This window comes from Electrophorus electricus, chromosome 4, assembly GCF_041902795.1.
Source record: "Electrophorus electricus isolate QZ-2024a chromosome 4, ASM4190279v1, whole genome shotgun sequence".
Lineage (NCBI taxonomy): Eukaryota > Metazoa > Chordata > Actinopteri > Gymnotiformes > Gymnotidae > Electrophorus > Electrophorus electricus.
In genome coordinates, this window is record NC_137500.1 from 7,889,509 (window position 1) to 7,909,434 (window position 19,926).

At 39.5% G+C, this 19,926-nt stretch overlaps 1 protein-coding gene across 2 annotated transcripts; it reads left to right on the forward strand.

Moving 5' to 3' along the window:
• The first annotated feature begins 70 nt into the window (after window positions 1–70).
• On the forward strand, window positions 71–16,692 carry tdrd12 (tudor domain containing 12). Of its 2 annotated transcripts, XM_035523648.2 has the most exons (33): window positions 71–187; window positions 522–680; window positions 830–966; window positions 1,313–1,432; window positions 1,589–1,644; window positions 1,748–1,833; window positions 3,503–3,731; window positions 3,822–3,910; window positions 4,029–4,132; window positions 5,285–5,356; window positions 5,463–5,511; window positions 5,641–5,741; window positions 6,055–6,147; window positions 6,238–6,298; window positions 6,432–6,539; window positions 6,857–7,042; window positions 7,339–7,492; window positions 7,643–7,770; window positions 7,855–8,046; window positions 9,322–9,450; window positions 9,673–9,790; window positions 9,882–10,021; window positions 10,190–10,413; window positions 11,161–11,242; window positions 11,526–11,707; window positions 11,967–12,174; window positions 12,309–12,401; window positions 12,501–12,673; window positions 12,812–13,030; window positions 14,596–14,709; window positions 14,877–15,030; window positions 16,032–16,104; window positions 16,206–16,692. In XM_035523648.2, exons 1-33 carry the CDS (start codon window positions 164–166, stop codon window positions 16,277–16,279), a joined length of 4,131 nt encoding a protein of 1,376 aa, XP_035379541.2. In that variant the 5' UTR covers window positions 71–163; the 3' UTR covers window positions 16,280–16,692. The 2 variants fall into 2 exon arrangements, with proteins under 2 accessions (XP_035379541.2, XP_081568226.1); XM_081712100.1 differs by lacking the exons at window positions 16,032–16,104; window positions 16,206–16,692 and having other exon boundaries at window positions 14,596–14,678; window positions 14,877–14,965.
• Window positions 16,693–19,926: the final 3,234 nt, after the last annotated feature.

The window sequence follows — 19,926 nt, forward strand, 5'->3', positions numbered from 1 at the left end:
AAGACTGAAAGCAAAAACTAGCTAACTTGCAGAACTGAAAGTTATGTAACGCTAGGTGAGCTAATTCTGGTTGCTTGATTGTGCTCCGGTTATTTCTGAGTGTAGCTAGTGTGGTTCTAAAATTACATTCCGCCTTTCAGGTCTGGCAGTTCAAGCTGAAGAAATGTTAGAAATATCTATAATTAAGGTACAGTACATTACAGTTTAAATGTATAGACAATGTTCACAATATCAATACGTTTGGACTGCCATACAAATCACAATATCACTGAACTTGAGACGCTTTCATGGTGAATCGGATGTGTGGGTGTTAAAGCAGGAGAACTAGCGTTATGCAGTAAAGAGTACAGGACTAATAAGCATACTTATTACTTAGTGTTTAGCTAATTCGCTAACATGATCTGTGTGTTATCGATTTTGCAGTGCAGTGTTGGCAGTAGTTTCCTTAGATTCATTTAGATGATGAGTAATATTATGCACAGTGTATATAAATAGTTATGTTAATATTTTGCATCTGTAAGGTTGAGGATCCGGGATGTCTGTGGGGAAGGGTCTTGAAAGGACCTGGGTTGCAAGGTGAGAATGAATATAATGATCTGCAGGTTAAAATGAACCTCTTCTATCATGAGGTTGACCTGGATGTGCAAAAAGTAAAGCCAACTACACTGGAGGAGGGACAGGTAAAGTACACGCTCACCAACAGTGACACAGCTTTGTTAGAAAGAAAAAGTGCTTTTTATTGAAATGTAGTTTGTTTTCAAAGCTTTTCTGCTTTATTATTTGAAGTCTCTTAAACCCATGCAACTCTGCTGTGTCCGTGTGTTCCCAGTTGTGTGTGGTGTTTTGCCCAGCCATGAGGAGCTGGTGCAGGGCCACTGTGGAGTCTCTGTTCCTGGGATCAGTGAGGAGTCAAGCCATGTGCTTCTTGGTGGATCACGGAGAACGTGTCATTGTCAGCACGGAAGAGTATGTGCTCTGTGGGCTCATCAAATATTCATTAGTGATAATTTATCCATTTGAATTGAGAGCTAGTAGTAGACATATTGTTTATCATATTCCCACATCAAGATATTTTATATAACAATGGAGTAAATGACTTTATAAAATACCCATAGATGTGACACACTACCCCTGTTAATTGCTTTTTATGTGGCCTTGAAGAATATTATGTGACATGAATATTTTATTATTACAAGCCTAATATGTTAAATGGTATTCAGTGGGAATCAGGAACACTTTTAGGTAACATTCATTTTGGGTCCTTGTTGGGGCCCTGTTACGGATTTCATCCATTCAGTTGTATTTCCTTTAGTGTGAGAGCTCCCCTTGATAAGTTCCTGCAGCTGCCTTTCCGGATGCAAAGGTTTCAGTTAGCTAGGATCCACCCTATGAGACTCAAGGTGTCCATCTGCCATGAGACAGCGCACCTAGTGTAAGACTTCTCCTGTCACACACAAGCAACCTAGATGCTTCCCCTTTAAGCATTTCACATTTAATGCAATTTGTCTATGTAGATATTAATGTGAAATTTGGTGTTGCCGAGTCTGTGCTGGTCATTTTCTCATCTCATTGGTGGCCTCTTTGGCAGTCCATCACCACAATGGGACAGGTCTGCTACAAAATACCTGCACGACCTTCTACAAGGTAATAGCTTAATTTGGACATGTTTGCATAAGCCTGTTTACTTGTGTAAGCCTGCTCATACTGGAATACTCACTCTGAAATTGTAATTCTCCCTGGTTTATAGCATCTACTCTGGTTGAGGCTTTTCTTTGTGAAACGCATGCAAATTGCACAGCTGTTGAGCTCTATTTGACCATCAGGAATGTGAAGGTAATTTTTGATATCATTTCACAGCTCTTGAGACATGACTATGCTTATGGACATTCATTTGTAATGAAGTGTATTTACTTGCTTTGGAAACTTAAAAGGCGATTCCTGTCATTTTCAGCTTTTAAGTGTAGGTTACTACACCATTATGTATTTAAGAGAACCTTTCAGGTAAAGACGCCACTACTGCTATATTCTCGGCAGTTGAAAATAAGACACAACAGGTTATTTATGGACACAGATTGTGGACATTATGCTGATGCATGACTTCCATCCCTGCTGAGAAGTCCCATGGAGAATTAGTTGGGGAAGTGAGGGGGGGACCCAATGTCGCCCCCCCCCCCCCATGGGGAGCCCAAGAGTTTTAATTGTGTTCTGCATTAAACTGGTTTTCCAGCTTAACATGCCCAAAATTGGCTTGTGTTTTGGATCTCATCTTCCAGAGGAAAGCCAAAGCAAGAGAGAGAAACTCTGACACAAGAACAATCTTAAAGTTTAAAATATCCAAAACATATTACAACAGAAATTTGCATCTTTCCCCTTTAGTTGACCAGTAACTCTAGAAGTTACACGCAAGTTAGAAAAGATCCATACTTTTTCTATGTGCAGAATTCTACTAGTCTAACGTAATGACTCACTTCTGAAGGTTACATTAGTAACCACATTCATGTTGCAGTAGGTGACACCAGTCAAAATCAATGACTTGTACTGCTGTTAATGAATATTCTGTATAAACAAGACATTTGAATGTGAAACTTTAATACATCTTATTGGCTGTCTGCCTCGCGTTCCCACATGGGCCTCTGCCACTGTACTGAGTGCACTGCATGACGAACAGGAGTCACACATCGTCTTCACTTTTACCAATTGAAGATGAAATGTAGGTCAAGCTGAGTGATCGAATAATTCAACATCAGTTGTGAGGTTACAAGAGTTCACAACTCTGTACAGTGTTGGTTAGTAGATGCCACATTTGTGGAAACTTGTGATAAAGCTGGTTGCAAGCTATATAAGAGAGTTGGCTTACCATTCTTGCACCAACAACCTGAGGGCACATATCAGAAATATGCTCCTAAATGAGTATGGGCTGATATCCAGTAGCATTTCTGTGCTAGCTAGATTTTGCTGAGTTCTACTGTCAGGAATCTAAAGTAGCCTACTTTTCCATTTTTAACAGCACTTTATAGTAAATTTCCCTTGGGGTAAAACATGTCACATTTCTCAGAATTGTGTGCCTTAAATTTATTTAAGCAAAAATGCAAATGTGTAGGTTACTGTACTGATTAATAGAATCATTGAAGGCTAGAGACAGAAACTTCATGCACGGGAAGTACCCAATGGTTTGAATATATTTTTCTGTTTCATGTCAAGGAAAAGTTAAAAGACATGGTTTTCTTAAAATAAATATACATGTACAAGTACTTGTCCCGCTATATTGGTTTTCACTCTTGGCGACAGTTTTCACAAAAATATATATTTGAATGGTTTGAATGCGTTTTAGAAGAAAGTAATTTTTAGCTATTTTTTTACAGCATTGGGGTAAGGGGGATGGTTTCAGGCAATAAATGCCCTAGTCTGTTGCCATACAATTAAAATCCAATGGTGGTATTTTAATAATGTAAGCCATTTTAACTAAAATTAAATAAATGTACATTTTTCGTCATCCTTACAGATCTGTGTAAATGATGATTTGGTGGTGAAGAAGTTTGCCTGCTTCTCCAGTGGGAAGGCCATGGCCAGGGGAGAGCAGAGTGGCTCTGGGGATCATTCTCCCACCAGCCTGGCCTGGGACGACATCGCCAGTCCTCACAAGATCCTAGAAATGAACGGCTGCTGTACAGTCAGGCCTCCACATTCACGCTTTCTAACTAGGAGGGGCATGAATGATAAGTACCTGTCACGTAAGTACTGCTTCACCTGGTCAGACACAAATGAATCCTGGTGCGTTGTTTACAGTTTCCCTGATTGCTACCCTTCTCAATGAGGAACAGGAGAACTGGCCACTGAGCAAACACACGGAACATGTCGAGACAAGTCTCGTGAATCAGTGGAAGTACTTGGTCCCGCTGGATCACCATCTGTAGGTGCTTCTGCAGTAGCTCTGCAACACGAGCAGTAGTGCACTATGCAGTTTGTATCCACACCGGGCTACTGAATATTTGGTATTTTACTGTCTGTTGTGTTGCTTATGTTTTTAGCCAGATAATGATGGGTTTTTCAATGGGCCAGAGACCTACTCCAGGGGAGTATGTGAGTCGGATGGCTCCATCAGGAGCTTGGATAACAAGAAACGCAAGAAATGGTGAGGATTTGTATGTGTGTCTGAGTTAAACTTTTTGATTTAATTTTGAGTATATTTTAAATGTAATTTTCAAAGATATAATATACACATATTTAAAAGAAACTTGTTTAGAACTCCATATATACGCCAGCATTACCTCTTGGAATGCTGGTTAGGGTCTGTCCAATGTTGCAGAAAATCTTCTTTATATATAATTTTTTTATTGTATTATACACACACACAGCCTGGCCAAAAAAAGGTCACCACCTGGATTTAACTAATTAAATAGGTAAGAGCCTCCCATTGGATAATTACTGCATGGGTGATTGTTTCAGCTAGCAACAAGTTATTTAACCCTAACTGGTACAGTGAGTAGCTTCATTTGTTAAACAACCATGTTGAAAGACATCCTGTGGTCGTGGAAAAGATGTTAATCTGTTTCAGAAGGGTCAAATTATTGGCATGCATCAAGCAGAGAAAACATCTAAAGAGATAGCTGAAACTACTAAAATCGGGTTAAGAACTGTCCAATGCATTATTAAAAAGCGGAAGGACAGCGAGGAAACAGCATCTTCGAGGAAGGTGGTCGGAAAAAATCGTGAATGATCGTGATCGGCGATCACTTCAATGTGGTGAAATCAAATTGTAGAAAAACAGTAGAACTCAGGCATATGTTTAATAGTGAAAGTAAGAGCATTTCCACATGCACAATGCGAAGGGAACTCAAGGGATTGGGACTAAACAGCTGTGTAGCCTTAAGTAAACCACTTGTCAGTGAGGATAACTGGCAAAAATGGCTTCAATTTGCTAGGGAGCATAAAGATTGAACTCTGGAGCAATGAAAGAAGGTCATGTAGTCTGATGAGTCCAGATTTACCCTGTTGCAGAGTGATGGGCACGTCAGGGTAAGGAGAGGCGGCTGAAGTGATGGGTGCATCATGCCTAGTGCCTACCATACTATTAATGGAATTTTTGCGATTAATGGAACTCTGGAGAGAAATAAATGTGACATTGCAGAAGCTTGTGGAAACGATGCTAGAGCGAATGTATGCTGAGATCAAAGCTAAAAGCGGTCCAATGAAATATTAGTGTGTGCCCTATTTTTTGGCCTGTGTGTGTGTATTTTAGATAGATAGATAATTTTACCCCTGTTGATTTGACTTTCTTATTCAGTATTTTAAAACAGACAGAGGATACAGAGAGCAGCCTTGCAGAGCAATTGTCTCAAAAGCTGAGCTTGGTCAGGTAGTACAGTTTCTATTGTACTTTATAATGAGAGGTTTTTCCTTTGTTTATATTGTTAGTTTTTGCTCGGACTTTTAACCCACAGACGTTTTGTCATACTCAACAGATTCAAGAAGTTTCTGAATCCATTCTCACATTCAAACTTAATGCCTAAAGTAAGAAGTCTACCTTGTCTGTTTACTTAATTGGCCAGTCTTATTTTACATTGCTGAAAGACACTGCACTGTATAAACTTGGCTGATGTAAGAAGAGATGGGAGAAGTTAATAATCTGAAACTTTTCAGCCTGACGAAAATGAGCAAACCCAGAATATTTCTGATGAAACAGCAGAGAAGCATAATGACCTCTCCCTGGTTCCACACCGTGATGAAGATGCGCGTGTCTGGTAGGGGTGTAGAACAGGTGTACATGTGTGTACGTGTATGTGTAAGTGTGTGTCCATCCATCCCTTAGCACAGAGAAGCTCTTTGAAAACGTAAGAGTATATTGTAACTTGGTCTACAGTCTGGACATAGCAACACCTGTGGATTCCAGTGAACAGAATGGCTTTGACCTAAAGGCTAATTGGTTTTATTGTTTTCCTTTGTGAGCTTAAGTGTCCATTCGTAGGCTATGTAAATATTGTTGCATTTCAAAATGTTTGTGCTAAAATATTTAACTATAGTATTTACTGATTTGTTTGTGTGTGTAAAACACAGTGGCACAAGAGACACCCATGACAACAATACAGAGCTGCAAGAGCCAGCATTCTGTCAAGGGCCAAATACTACAGACCAGCTGGTCTGTGCCAGGTGCATCACCTAGTCCCGTTCGTTCAGTTTACAAATATCTTTTTGTTTTGATATCTGATCACAATTTTTCCTGTGTTTGTTTATATGCAGATTGCTACAGCTTCTGAACCCAGATCCATTAAATCTGTGTTTAGAATGTCTTGATGACAATGTAAGTGCTTATTAAATAGCTCTCTTTGATGATCTGGAGTTCCTGGTCCTGTAAGCCTTCCTCAGTCAGATGGGCTGCTGTGGGTCATATGAGGGCAGATAGCTGTGGGTGCTTAATGTCCCTTGTGTGGCAGGTTGTGGGCTCCAAGTGCAGCAGCAGTGGGGTGCTGGTGCATTCAGTGGTCCCCATCAGTCCGTGCAGTAGCCTGAGCCGTGCGGCCATCACTCCACAGTTCCGCAAGGTGACCACCCTCCCTCCCCTGATGCACAGTTCTCTGCTTCTGGACTTTTGCCTATCTGTTTCTGTCCTAAATGTCCTGTATTGGACTTTTAACTCTAAAGTGAAGAACTAAAGAAAATTGTATTTTTACGATTACATTCAATATTAGTCGTTTTGGTGGTGGCTTTTTTTTTTTTTTTTTTTTTTTTTTTTTTTTTTTTTTTTTTACATTTATTTAACTTTACACTTTCATTGTAGTCATATTTTTTAGAAATGTGTGTAGACATTAAAAACTGACAGACATTTACATGTGTGTAAAAGTGCCTTTTCTGTGGCTAGTTCCTGCTGAGGAGGAAGTACAGTGGGCCAAACCTGGCTGAGAGCTACTTCTGGCCTGCTGTGGCGCGAGGCTGTGACACGCTGCTGGTGAGCTCAGGTGGAGGTGACCCACTCTCCTACCTGCCACCGCTGCTGGCTCAGCTTCAGCTTGCCTCTGTGTACAGCACCTTCACGGCACACACCGGGGTGAGGGCTGCTGGCTTCCACCACACCTCTCTACTCGTATGTGATCTGGCTTAATTTTGAATGGGGATTTTTTTTTATATATATATAATTTTTTTAAATGTTTTGAACAAAAGTCTCTTTTTTTTCTTTTTTTTCCTCTCTCTCTCTTAATCTTAACATTTGATTACTTGCACTGAAGAATGTTTTCCAATACCCAGACTGCTCCAGGCACAGTTTTCATGCTGTTGGAGTGGATTTCAGTAGTTTGGGATTTGTTTTTCTTTCCCATTTTGGTTGTTGATCGTACTCCTCTTTAGCCTATAGCAGTCATCCTATGTCCAAGCTGGGAGAAGGTGCAGTCTGTGCTGGAACTACTGGAGCACAGCCAGGCGACTGGGAACCTCCGCCCTGCTGCTGTGCTCCTCGGCCTGGGCAAGGGCGAGGCCAAACGGTCCAAGATCCACACCAACTGTGAGCCTTATTGTTTGGATTTGTTTTACTGCTGACAAAACAGTGGTCATTTGTAAGGGCAGTGGTTGGGGGTGGGGTGGGGTGGGTAAGTGCACTAACTGCAAGGATGGAAGATCAGACTTAATGAAACCCCGAATCCTATGTGTTCAGGTCAGTTGCTGGTGACTACCCCCTTTAGCCTGTCCAGGCTTCTGGAGGAGCAGTGCTTCCAGTTCCTGAGGCTTTGTCACCTGGTTCTGGATGAGGCTCACGAGCTCTTCTCACGTGCACCTGACCAGGTGAGGAGGGATGAGATGGGGAAAGAAAATGCCCCCGACAAGGTGCTTAAATAACTCTTGCCTTGATTTTCCTTCTCTCTGCAGATGGCAGCCATTTTAGAATATTTCAAGAAAGTTGTGTCCAGAGAGGAGACGGGCACATGTCCGAGGCAGATGGTGGCAGTGAGCAGGCACTGGAGCCAGGAGCTGGAGGGAGTGGTTCAGGAGCACATGCTGAACCCATGCATCATCGTGACTGTGACTGAAGAAGCAGCACTGTACGGCGGAGTTCACCAGGTCAGTCATGGGTCAGCCAACCTGACTGGTCCAGAGAGAACAGGGGAAAAAAAGACATGAGGGATGATGAGCTGTGACTTCTCTCTGCAAGGATATTCTGTAGTCTTTATTAGGGGTTAGCTTGGAAGGTTTTGCTTTAATAAAATGCATAGATTGCAATTTTATGGTAATAAAATGATCACAATCAAATATTCTTGCAACCTGCACAGATATGCACATTATTAGAGATGGCACAACACCAGTTTTTTGTATGATCTGATACCAATATCTTGTTATTGTATGTCACGATGTCAATACTGATCCAATTTATTTTTCATCTTTTCATTAAAACCTGCTGTGGTTCAGTTGTGTGGGTGAAGCATAGATCACTGAGGAATTTATTTTGTGTGTGATGCATTGTATCTTCTTTTTTTTCCCCTCTCATAACACAGATATGCATGGATATGACTGCTAAATATAAATAGAAGTATATTCTCTCTGTCTCTGCTCAGTATGACTCCCTCACTAACTGACTCCTGAAAATCACTCTACAGTTCGTCTGCATATGTTTTTGGGGGGGTGTACGTAGAGAAGCTATCAGTACTATGTCTCTCCTCTCTCAACCTCTGCTTAAAACCAATAGAAATGTAATCTGATACACACACACACACACACGTGTGCACATGTATATACATACTTTTTTTGGACATATACGCACCAGCTTCTTATTCAAATTTTTCAACCTGCCTTAAAACTCAGCAGGCCAAACATGGCAGCTCTTCCACTTTTTCATGCAGTTTGAATATAATGAAGTCATGGAGTAATTAACTATATTAGAGGGACTTGTTCACATATTCTTTCTCCTCTCTGGCTCACTTTCTGTTCCTTGAACGTCCTTTAAAGCTAAACTGGAAACAATGGTTTTAATTGTTAATGTAAAGGAAACTGTCTAAACTCTGTCTATAAATTGCTCAGACTATCGTGATCTGCAGTGTGCTGCGCTATATTCAGGCTGGACTGTAACAGTACTGAATCAGTTTCCTTAAAGAAATTTTTTTTCCCCTGTTACCCAACCAGCACTTCTTTTGCTGATTTTGGCCCAATTTCTATATGTGATATCAGATCGGTGCCATCTCCATACAAATGTATGAAAGTACAACTATGAAGATGGATCAAATGCTAAAGTTATTTTTGCTTTTTAAAATATGTAATATACATGAATAGTTGAAGCTTAAACTTAATATACATTAATGAAAAATAAATGTGTGTCGGGTGGTTGTTTTTCCTTATCCATAGATGGTCCTTTTGTGTCTGGAATGCAATAAGACCTCTGTGTTGCTCAGCTCTCTGGACTTTAACCCTTCCATTCCCCAGAAAACCCTCATCATCACCAACTCTGCGAAGGAGGTAGAGCATGTCTATAAGGTACAGTGAAATCATCTACCACACAAGCCTACCACAACCTGGAGAATCTTAAGATTTAAACATTGGGTTCCTGCAAACTGATTACCCCTACTGTAAAGCTGATGGAATCTTTTTATTAATGCAACATACTTTTGTTTTTTCTTAGTTTCTTTAAAACCATTTTTTTGTGTGTGTGTAAGTAAAACCACTTCCAGTACAGCAAACCTGTAATATGTGTACCAGGCTGTCAGCAGTGCTGCCGTATTTTCTCTGAAAGTTCACGAGGGTCTTGCCTACCAGTTTGACTTTGTGGTTGAGCAGTGGAAGAAGGACATTGATCCAGGCACCCAGGTTATCTTAGGTAGGGGTGTAATGAGACCTCTTAAGTACATCATGAAATATGTTACTTGCGTGTAAGATTTTTTTCAATCTATTTTTGTACCTTCTCTCAGTGACCACCAATGATTGTATGAAGGCTCTCGGCATCAGGGATGCCACATGTGTGGTGCATTATGGGTTCCCAAGTTCACCTAAACTGTTTGGAAACCGGCTGTTCTGCATGTCGGACAACTTTAGGAATCTCTCTGAAAAGGTAGCAACATGTTGTGCAGCAAATTATACTGCCTTTTTATTGTCTGAAATGTAAATATCTTATTTAATTTTGTAGATCCACACTCTTGGGGCTCAATTAGTATTTTATAAATGCATGGCCTTGTTTAGTTTTTTTTTTTTTAGTGTGTGTGTGTGTTGTGAACTGCAGTGTCAGGGTAGTAGCAAGGGTCTCGCTCCCACCGTGAGGTCTGTGTTGATACTGTCGGAGCGGAATGCTCGTCACGTGTCTGGAGTGCTGCGCTACCTGAGGCGCGCAGGAGCTGCACTGCCCTCTGAGCTCCTGCAGTTTGCTCAGGGGGTGCAGCAGGCCAGAGAGGAGCAGAAGACTGACCGAGTGCTCTGCAGCCACCTCAAGAGCCTAGGCTTCTGCAGGTCTGCAGCTTAACATTCATGCTGCCAGGGATACGCTAGCTTTACTTATCAGATCAGATGCCTATATATGCTAAACTTTGTAGGTACTGCAGCTCTTTGTATAAAAAAATCCTCTCATTTTTGGCTGAGCAATTGGACATTTAATGTTTTTCCCAAAGTAGGTGTTCAGGTGTTTCTTGGCTAGCTGGTACACTTGGCACTAGCACACAAGGCAGGTCCCAGTAGCAAATTGAAGAATACTTTTTTTATGAAGGAATTGCTTTAATAAATACAGAATGTATGTGTAGATGTGGCAAAGATTGTCATAAAGAGGAAAATTCAATTTCTGAATGCAGTGAATTCTGCAGGTGGGTGTGCATTTGACCACTGCAGACAAGACTAAAGATTATAAGCCCCTGAAATAAACAAGGAGAGCACTGTAAATAGTTACATTTCAAATCTGTAGGTTGCAGACTTCAGGCACTCTTTAACTGAAAAGATTTGTCATGTGGAGATGTGTACAAACAGCTGCAATTCAGATATGGTTTACACAGTAGCATTAAATGCATTTTAAGCTTATGCTAATTATTTCAGTTCAGACCAGTGTGCTGAAATACACAGCCAAACAACACTGCAGTGAGTCTAGCTTAACTTCACCTACCGTCCACAGTCCTGTACTCAGACCAGGCCCAAAGCTGTTTCTTCTGCACGTTCCAGGTAGTTTAGTGTGAATTTTCATTTAGTCTCCTCTGCCTCGGCCCCATACAGGGACAGTACACTTTGCCCAGACAGGCACATAATCAACAAGACTCTTGACCGCCCCCTGCACCCAGAGAATGGGACTATCCTGGTGAGTTCCCAGCATCTTTCACAGGGCTGTGCTGTGGTGTATAGTATGGCCATGGATGTATTTCTCATGATTTGTTGTAGTCAGTGTGCAGTAAAGCAAGTTTGTATTTTTGTTTTGCTATTCTAGAGTTATTTTGAGAGGAATCCTAATAATGTGGAATTGCCATTTCACCTACTTTTTTAAATTCCATGGTGAGTTTAGGGGGTTTTGGATGCTTTTTTTAAATGCATAAAACTGATGGTTGGTTTTTTTTTTTGTTTGGTTTTTTTTTTTCCTTCAAAAGGTTTTGCCTCTTTACATTAAGAGTGCAAATGTATATTATGGGCGTATAGTGAAGCAGAAAGATGACCCGTATGAGATCCTTGCTGCTGAAATGTGCTCTCACTATGCTAAAGAGAGGCTTTTTGCAAAGGAAGTGGTGGAGGGAGGCCTTTATGCAGTACAAGAAGAGGATATATATAGTAGGTAAGCTGTGGTCTATTACCATAGTGATTGGTTGCAGAATAAGCCATGTGGAAATCTGACCTTCAAGCAAGTTTCATAGGCTATTTATTTATCACCACGACTTATCCAGTCATTTCTTATCAATAAGGGTGACAGCTGATGAAAATATGACTAATTTTTATTTAAAATGTTTGTTTACCCCTTTTTGTTGTGTTTGTGCATGAACACTGGGTTGTGAAATGCCGGGTGTCGGACTGTGGACTCACTGGTGGTGTGGCAGAGTGCATGTGACCAAGGTGCCTGATCGAAGAGACCAGTTGTTCAGCAGTGTCACTGCTCACTTTCTGGATGAAGGACGCACCCAGGAAGTGAAATCCCATCAGCTACTGCAGCTGCCTCCCGAGTTCCAGAGCTTGCCTAGTCAGGCTGTGGAGATAATTCTGTGCAGGGCCCAGCCCATCGATGGAGAAATGGACTGGGATCCAAAGGTGTTCAAACAGTATACAGCACCTTATTTTCTACTTTGGAGCACTGATCATTGTCAAAGCTGTAGTTTTGATGAATTTTGATCATTGTCTTGGCCTTTTTTCTTTTTTTTTTTTTTTTTTTTTTTTTTTTTAAGGTTACTAGAGTTATTAGTTTGAAAATCAAAGGGAAGCTGCATCAAGCAAAGGTGGTGATGTGTCTCGGCAACACTGTTTGGGTTGATCCAATGGTAGGACTTGATGTCATAGTCGTTCTTCAAATTTTTTACTGTGCTATGTTTTTTGTTTAAGGTTCACTTTGAATCTTTTATCCCATGTTAACATTTCAGATACGAATGACGCGCCTGCCAGGCTTAAAGACCGTCATAAACGAGTATAACGTCCATGCAGAAGTTCTGGCCACGGGCATGGGTACCACTAACCCTGGGCATTTGGAGCTGCTCCGGGCACTCTGCCTGGGAGAGCAGACCTCTGCTGAAGGGCAACCAAGCGTCAGGAACGGGTGATCATCTGCTCCTCCAGCCCTTTACACACACCCATATACACATACAAACATACTACCCCTGTCTTGGGCAAATCAAAATCTGAAAAACATGAAAGTTGTTATTGTGTTTGACTCTGTGTCTGGTGGCTTGGTCAGGTTTGAAGCTGAGGCTCCATCTCTAGAGCAAAGGGTTCAGGCAGCTGAGGATGTCCTGGCCAATCGGATGAAGGCTGCACTGGCCAGCCTCTGCAATGTAGTGGAACCCTTTGAGCCTGTAGAGATGCTTAAGGACCCAAACCGAATCACAGTATCTAATGGAGCATTGAGTAAGCCATCTCTCGAAGGCACTTCAGTAGAAAATGAGCGGATGGTTAGGTGAGTGGAACAATAGTAATAACTCTACATCTAAATCCATTTTGTCCTCTTGGGTTTCAGCTGCTGCTCTGAGTGAGCAGAACATTACAGAACCATGTGTACCAACACAATACTTTTGTGCTGTATTTTTGCATTTACATTACAGACTGTTTTTCATGATCATAGAAGAAACGTATGTGATAGAGAGAGCACCAATCTGATAACAGAATTGGGTTGATATTAGCAAAAATACTGTGTGAGATATCGGTGAAATAATTAAGGAAATGAATCTGATACAATAACAATTCCAGCCTGAAAACAGGAGTGCAGTGCAGCAGCACAAAACATGATTCCTACGGTGACAGTTAGTGACAGCTGGGGTAGTTTGTGCAGTTTACACACCGCTGTAGATTTGAACAGTAGCATTTTCTTCCCATTTATGATTTAAAGGCGATTATGTTCAAGTGAAAATATCCATGCACTCTGACAACTGTGATTTCCATTGCCATCATGTTGATAACAGAGTGTGGGGAACAGGCTCTACCTACCTTCAGATGAGAGCATTTAAATGAGACAAAATAGCATTAATAGCACTATTCACTGTTATAACCATGACCAACTGTGAATATTCTTATTAATCCATTCTTTTTTTAAAAATTAATTAAAAAACATGATTGAAGTTTGCTCCTGAGAGAGGAAATTCAGGGTTGGTAAGTTCTCAAGAGTAAAAAATAAGGACCAAACTAATAAAGTACTTGCATTCTCTAAAGTCACAAAGTTAATTACTCTGTGGCTTTAGTATATTCAAACTGCATGGAAAAAAAAAACCTGCTGAGTTTTGGGGGTGGGGGGGTTGGCTAGACTGAATAACCATCTTGTAAACATTTCAAATTAAATTTCCATTGGTTTAAGCAGAGCTCGAGTGAATAGATAGTCGTAGTACAGGTAATCTTTTCTCACTTGGTGCCTGTTGTCCATTTGATGTGTAGAGGGTAGAGTGATTTACCACTGAAATTCACAAGAACAGTTATACGGTTATTATTAAGTTTAGGTGGAATTTGTTGTATTCAGTAAAAAGAGAAAATGTAGACAATCTATAGTGTACATTTCAGGAGTGAGTGAGGCAGCCATGCTGAGGAGAGAGTGACTGGAAAAAAATATAATGATTTAGTCTTGTAAACAAAGTGTGGTGTGTTTTTATTTTATTTATTTTTATCTGTCATATCCATGCCTGACATCTGTAAAATAGCATATATAATAATACATATACAAAAATATTGCCCCAAACATCTAAACTACAGTGCCACGGTGGTTTTTAATGAACAAATATTGGATCAGTATCGATATCGGGTGACGTTCAAATACAAGGTATCAGTATTGAATTGGGCCCAGAAGAACTGGTATTGTGCCGTATGTGGGTTAGCCGTGGGCGGGTGTCATATCGCAAAAATTCTTCTTGCACGTGTAAGAAAATATAGACCCCATAGGGATGACACTGTGGGAATTATAAAATCTAATTTGAAATTTTTTCTTTCTTTTTTTTTTTTCTGTTCCCCCCCCCCCCCCCCCCCGCCCCCCATTTTTAGTTTTCACCCTCAGATTAAATGGTTTCAAGCAAAAGAGACAGTTACCCTCAGAGTAAAGCTGCTGAACCCCATTAATCAGAACTGTGAGTTCTTTACTAACCGAGTGCTTTACAGGTTAGTCTGTTACACCCAGTTACAATATTAGTGTTGGATTAACAGGAAAAATCTTAAACATTTGTTTAGATTTATCATTTGTTATTGCTAGTGTTTATAAAAATCCAGAGGACCATTTTTGCCAATGCTGTATTTTTAATTTGTTTAAAAAATTACCTTCTTTCCAGTGCATATGTGAACAATCGACGTTATTGTGCCAATTTGGATTTGCACAGTGACATCAGTATGGACCAGTGTTCATGGGAAATGAACTGCAATGAACCAGTGATTAAACTGGTGAAGAAGAAGAAAGGAGAGTGGAAATCGCTACTAAAATACAAGGCATGTTTCTCCTGTATTCCTGTGTGTGTTGACACTGTGTGCCTCTAGAGAATGGTTTTCTGTTTTACATGCAAATCACCCTTTTAAACCTCACTTGTAACTCAATACAAAAATGACAACTGGCTTAATTTCACGAGTTATCGACACCGACTAATCATAAAATCAACTAACCAACACACCAAAATTCTCTGAGCATCTTTTGTTAATTGGTTTTCTGTTTCTGATCCTAAAAATCCTGCACTGAATGAGAAACAAAAGAAATGAGAAATGGCTTCTTTTTTTTTCTTTCAAGCATAAGAAAAATTCAGAAGAATTTGGTTCTTCTTTATTCCGTTTATTTCTACGAAATCAATATATTGTTCATGTTTTGAGTGGTAAAGGTGGGTGGGCCTGAAGGGCTGGTTCTATGCCTATGAGATCACTTGTTTTTCACAAAGTGCTCTTATTGAAGTCCTTCACTTTGTGCTGTCTGAAGGCATGTTAGCATTCCATAACACCAGAAGCAACTGTGCATAATATGAAAATTGAAGGCATTTAGGTCCTTATATATGAAATACAAGTGTGTTGATATGCAATCATCAGTATGACTATATCTGCTAACTATAAAAAAAACCAAATTGGATGGCAGCTGTATTGGATTGCTCCTGGTCAGGTCATAAAATTATAAACATTACACACAACACACACACACGTCTGAAGTTGAAGGATAAATATACCATTGGTAAACTCTGTCAAGTTCATGATCGCCAAGCTGTTTCTCAGTTTTTAGACAGGCATTAACAGAACCAAAAATGAGAACTGGACAGTTTTCCCTTTTTTCTATGTGTTCTGAAAACAAAAATCGAATGACCAAAGTTTACCACTGGTATGCAAAGCGTAAATATGTCCTCCTTAATGCTAACATGTAGTATTGCAGTAGACCTGTTTCAAACATTGCTTTTTTTTGTAAAATGACTAAGACATTTTTCTTTTCTCTCAAATGGTCATTCTCTAAACAACAGAGTTATTTTGTAAGCTATGACTTCGATCACTTTGAGGATGAGGAAGCTCCTCTGTCAAAGCCAGTGTCGAATGGTATGCATGGAATTTTTGTAAAGTTAAATACTAATTGATTGAAAATCTGAACAATATTTTTGTTTTGCAAGGTGAGTATGTATTTCTATGTTTGCCCTCAGGTCTCTGGTTCCTGGCAGACACAGGAGAGAGTGACTGTTATGTGAACTCAGAGAGTGGGAGTGAGAGTGACTGAAGAGACTGCCTGCTGTGTGTTCTCTTACACCAACACACACATGCTACCATGGGAAACTGGGCCTAGCTGTCAGTTACACAGCTTGGTGAAAGACTGTCAGCATGAGCTGACTGATGCACATGTACTGTTTCATTTGTAGTTCATTTTTAAGGAGTTACAGCTGTTTTCAGAAATTGGTGAAGTGTTCATTGTTTTCTAACTCCAGTGCTACATTAGGGCAGCCTCCATAAAGAAGTTATAAACTGGCAATCTGGTCAAGCAAAAGACACAAGTCTCAGACACCACCTTGAAACTGACCAGTGATGAACAGGATGGAGCATGTGTGAAATTGGTCATCTCAAATGACTTGACAAGTAGTTGATGAGTTCAATCGAGTGTTAATTTATTGTGCTGTTAAATGAAACCAGTTGGCATTTAATAAAAACGTTTATTAACGGTTTTGTTGTAAATATATTTTAGGTAACTTTAAGCTCTTATGGTTATTTTTGGAAGCTAAAGAATCAAAAAAAAAATATTTTTCCTCTCATGCTTTACTGGCTACAGCAGGTGAACACTGCAAAAGCTGTGCTAAGGAGCACTAACATGGTTAACAATAGTTTAAAGTACTGCAGAAATATTCAGGAAGCACTGTAAGCTGCTGCTGTGTACATTTAACAGAGAAAAGTATTAAAACTACAATGGCCAGAACTTTAATGATCTAGATCAACTACACGAACATGATTTCAGAAGATTGTGGAATCTTTATGAAGGTGAGTGTGTTTGTGAACTCATTACTGAATAACAGGATTTTTGTTGCAAAAGAATAGGTACTATTGTGCAGGAAAAACACTTTGGAATTGGTTCCACTTGCACTTCAAATGGTGAGAAAGCAGTTGTCCACAGCTAGAGTTCCAAGAGAGTATAGCTGGCCATACTATCTGGTTGGGATGTACCTTGTTTTGCTTGCCTGTGCTGTGGTTGCTGATCCTGGATGTCAGTTTTAGGTATGCAGAACTGGACAGCCCATAGTCTTCCCCATGTGTGTTCAGCTATCTTGCATCATTACCTGAGCAGCAGATTTAAAAGATTCAGCTAGGTCCATGTGTCTTGAGGAATCATGTGTTCATTGTCACTTTTCACTCTCCCACACTGCTGGCCATATGATTCCCCTGCAGAACTGGAAATTTGGTTTGATTTTCTTTTCAGGAGGCAAATCCCCAAATGCTAATGATAAATTGTAGTAGGCAGGTGTAAATCCTGTGCCTTGAATGGCTAATTGGGTACTCTGATCAGGTGGAAACTTGTGTAATGATGTCAGAAGTATAGCCTTAGTTGTATGATTGCACTGTAATCTAGCAGTCTGACTTATCTGATAAGAAAGTTTGTCCTTTATGATGGTGCTGTTTAAGTGCTCCCTTTCCCTCACTGTTTTTTTGGATTAGGTTTGGATTGTTAGAGCTGCTGTTTTTGTAGTGTTGTGGTTGATGACCCAGATGCAAGTCAGAAAAATGTGAATGCTATACAGTAGATAGTTGGTTTTCCTGTCATCATTTTGCTATGAGACTACATTCTTAGAATAAACTAGAAAAGCTCTTTACATGTTGCTATGTATTCCACAAACGGACACCATTTTTAGGCTGAGCCAGTCTTGTTGCAGAGTTAGGGGGACACAGGTTCAAGCTTTGATGATTATTGCTTGCTTGGAAGCAGAGCAATAGAACAGTGAAATAGACACTAAATGCTAATTTCCGCCTTTAAATCTGAGTTAATTGGTTTTGGCAAAATAGATTATTGTTATACCATTTTTTTTCCTCCTTATACCACAGTAATTATTCCTTTGTTATTCTAAAGCTCATTGGGAAACATGCTTGAGAATGTTATAGTGAAAGATTTGGTGGGTGTTAGAATAAAAGACTTTTTGGTGACGCATCTCATATTCAGTCTTGTGGAAGTTGTGCCTCATCACTGCAATATTCACCCTGAATTTTTTTTGGTTTTTTTTTTTGCTTAATTTGTTAAATAGTTATTAAATGTCTCCCAATTACATTTTAACCTCGGTGCTACACTTTAAAATCAAAGTGAACGTAACCGCTCAGGACAGCAGAAGAGGGGTGATGCTGACCGTTAGTGTATCACTCCCCCCTTTGTGTTCAAAACCAATGGATCATGGCTCTTTGATACTGAAATTCAAAATCGATGTTTGTTATAGTGGTTCTTTTCTGATTTTGATCTTCTCAGGGCCCTGTTTGTCAAAACCATCATAGTGTTAATATTATCTTCAATGAGAGAAAGTGTTCAGTGTAATACGCAGCTTTTACGTATTGATGACCTTTGCATTGTGATGCTTTGGGGAAACCCAGTCCTGAGAGCTTTTTGTGTTGTCTTTTGCCTAAGGACTTACTGATGTTTCCATGTTTTTTTTTTTAGTTTTTTTTTTTTATACAAACAAAATGGCTAAATGTTTTTTGGTATAATACATGGCCTAGTAGTTTGGTTTATTTGTTTCTTCCTGAAAGCCTAATGCAACACAAATTGTGGAATTCTAATTTAGTGTTTGTACTTTAGTTTCAGCTGAATCAGTGTTTGTGTAGTTCTTTTGCAATTTAATTCCTCTAAACCTGGATGTGGAAACATTGCTCTTGTAGTCATGTTGCTGAATAAAGGCACACAGTTTAAAATTTCCTGACTTACAAATTCTTTAACATTCTTTATCCAAAATGTGACGGCGTATTTAAATTGTATAAACAAAATAACCTCAGATCTGAGCAAAAAAAGTGTTAATTTTCTGTAAATAAATACTTAAACTCCATGCGTTATCTTGTTCCACGTATACTCTCCCTCTTACCTCCTACCTAGATGGTGGAAACTAATTCATTGTATTTAAATTGGTATGGTCATGATTAGTTATATCAACCACAACTGACCTATAAATAGGAATATATGAAGGAATTTTTAAAAATTCTGCTTAGTGTAATTAAGTGAATTAAACATCAACATGACAAGCCTAGTGTGAGTCTTGCAGTTTTGAAGTATCTTCGAAACCTTGCCCTAAAATTAGTCTAAATATTTTTACTTTTCTTCCCTTGTTGATAATTATGCATTCATAAATGATTTATTTAATGAGTGTTTAACATGAGGTTAAAAGCTGTAGCACGCAAATCTTCAGAATGGTGTTCTACGTGTGTCTATATTTGAAAATCGTATCTTCTGAATTTCAACCCTTTTCCTCTGATTAGTGTAAAGTACCCTTTTAGGTCTGCAAGCAATCTAAAAAGACTGATGTGATTCCATTCTATTTTTAGTTTTAAACCCATTTTTAAGTGAACGTGATTTCAAGCGGTTTTAGCCATTTAAAGCATGCTAGGCGTGACGAATATATGCTATTTTAGCGTTTATGTTGCTGTGTTAGTCGCAAATTAATCAGCGTAACGCTATAATAAGACTGAAGTTCATAAGATAGTACCTGGTGGAAGGGAGGAGGAGGAAGTTAATTTGGGAAGACGATTTAGTGAAGGACCCTAGTCGACCTTTATGCCCATGAATATATAAGGATGCAATTCTCTAACAAAAAAATATCTTATTTCGGGGGACCTTTTATTCTTATATAAACTATTATGGGCATTAATATTATCTAGTTCTGTTAATATCGAGAAAAGAGTTTTATAATC

What these genes read in the sequence shown, in the direction of transcription:
- tdrd12 (XM_035523648.2), top strand. Translation starts at nt 164, where the DNA reads ATGTTAGAAATATCTATAATTAAG. An exon ending in TGACCATCAGGAATGTGAAG is followed by an intron (nt 1,834 to 3,502) that starts GTAATTTTTGAT and finishes TCATCCTTACAG; the next exon opens with ATCTGTGTAAATGATGATTT. An exon ending in GTCAAAGCCAGTGTCGAATG is followed by an intron (nt 16,105 to 16,205) that starts GTATGCATGGAA and finishes GTTTGCCCTCAG; the next exon opens with GTCTCTGGTTCCTGGCAGAC.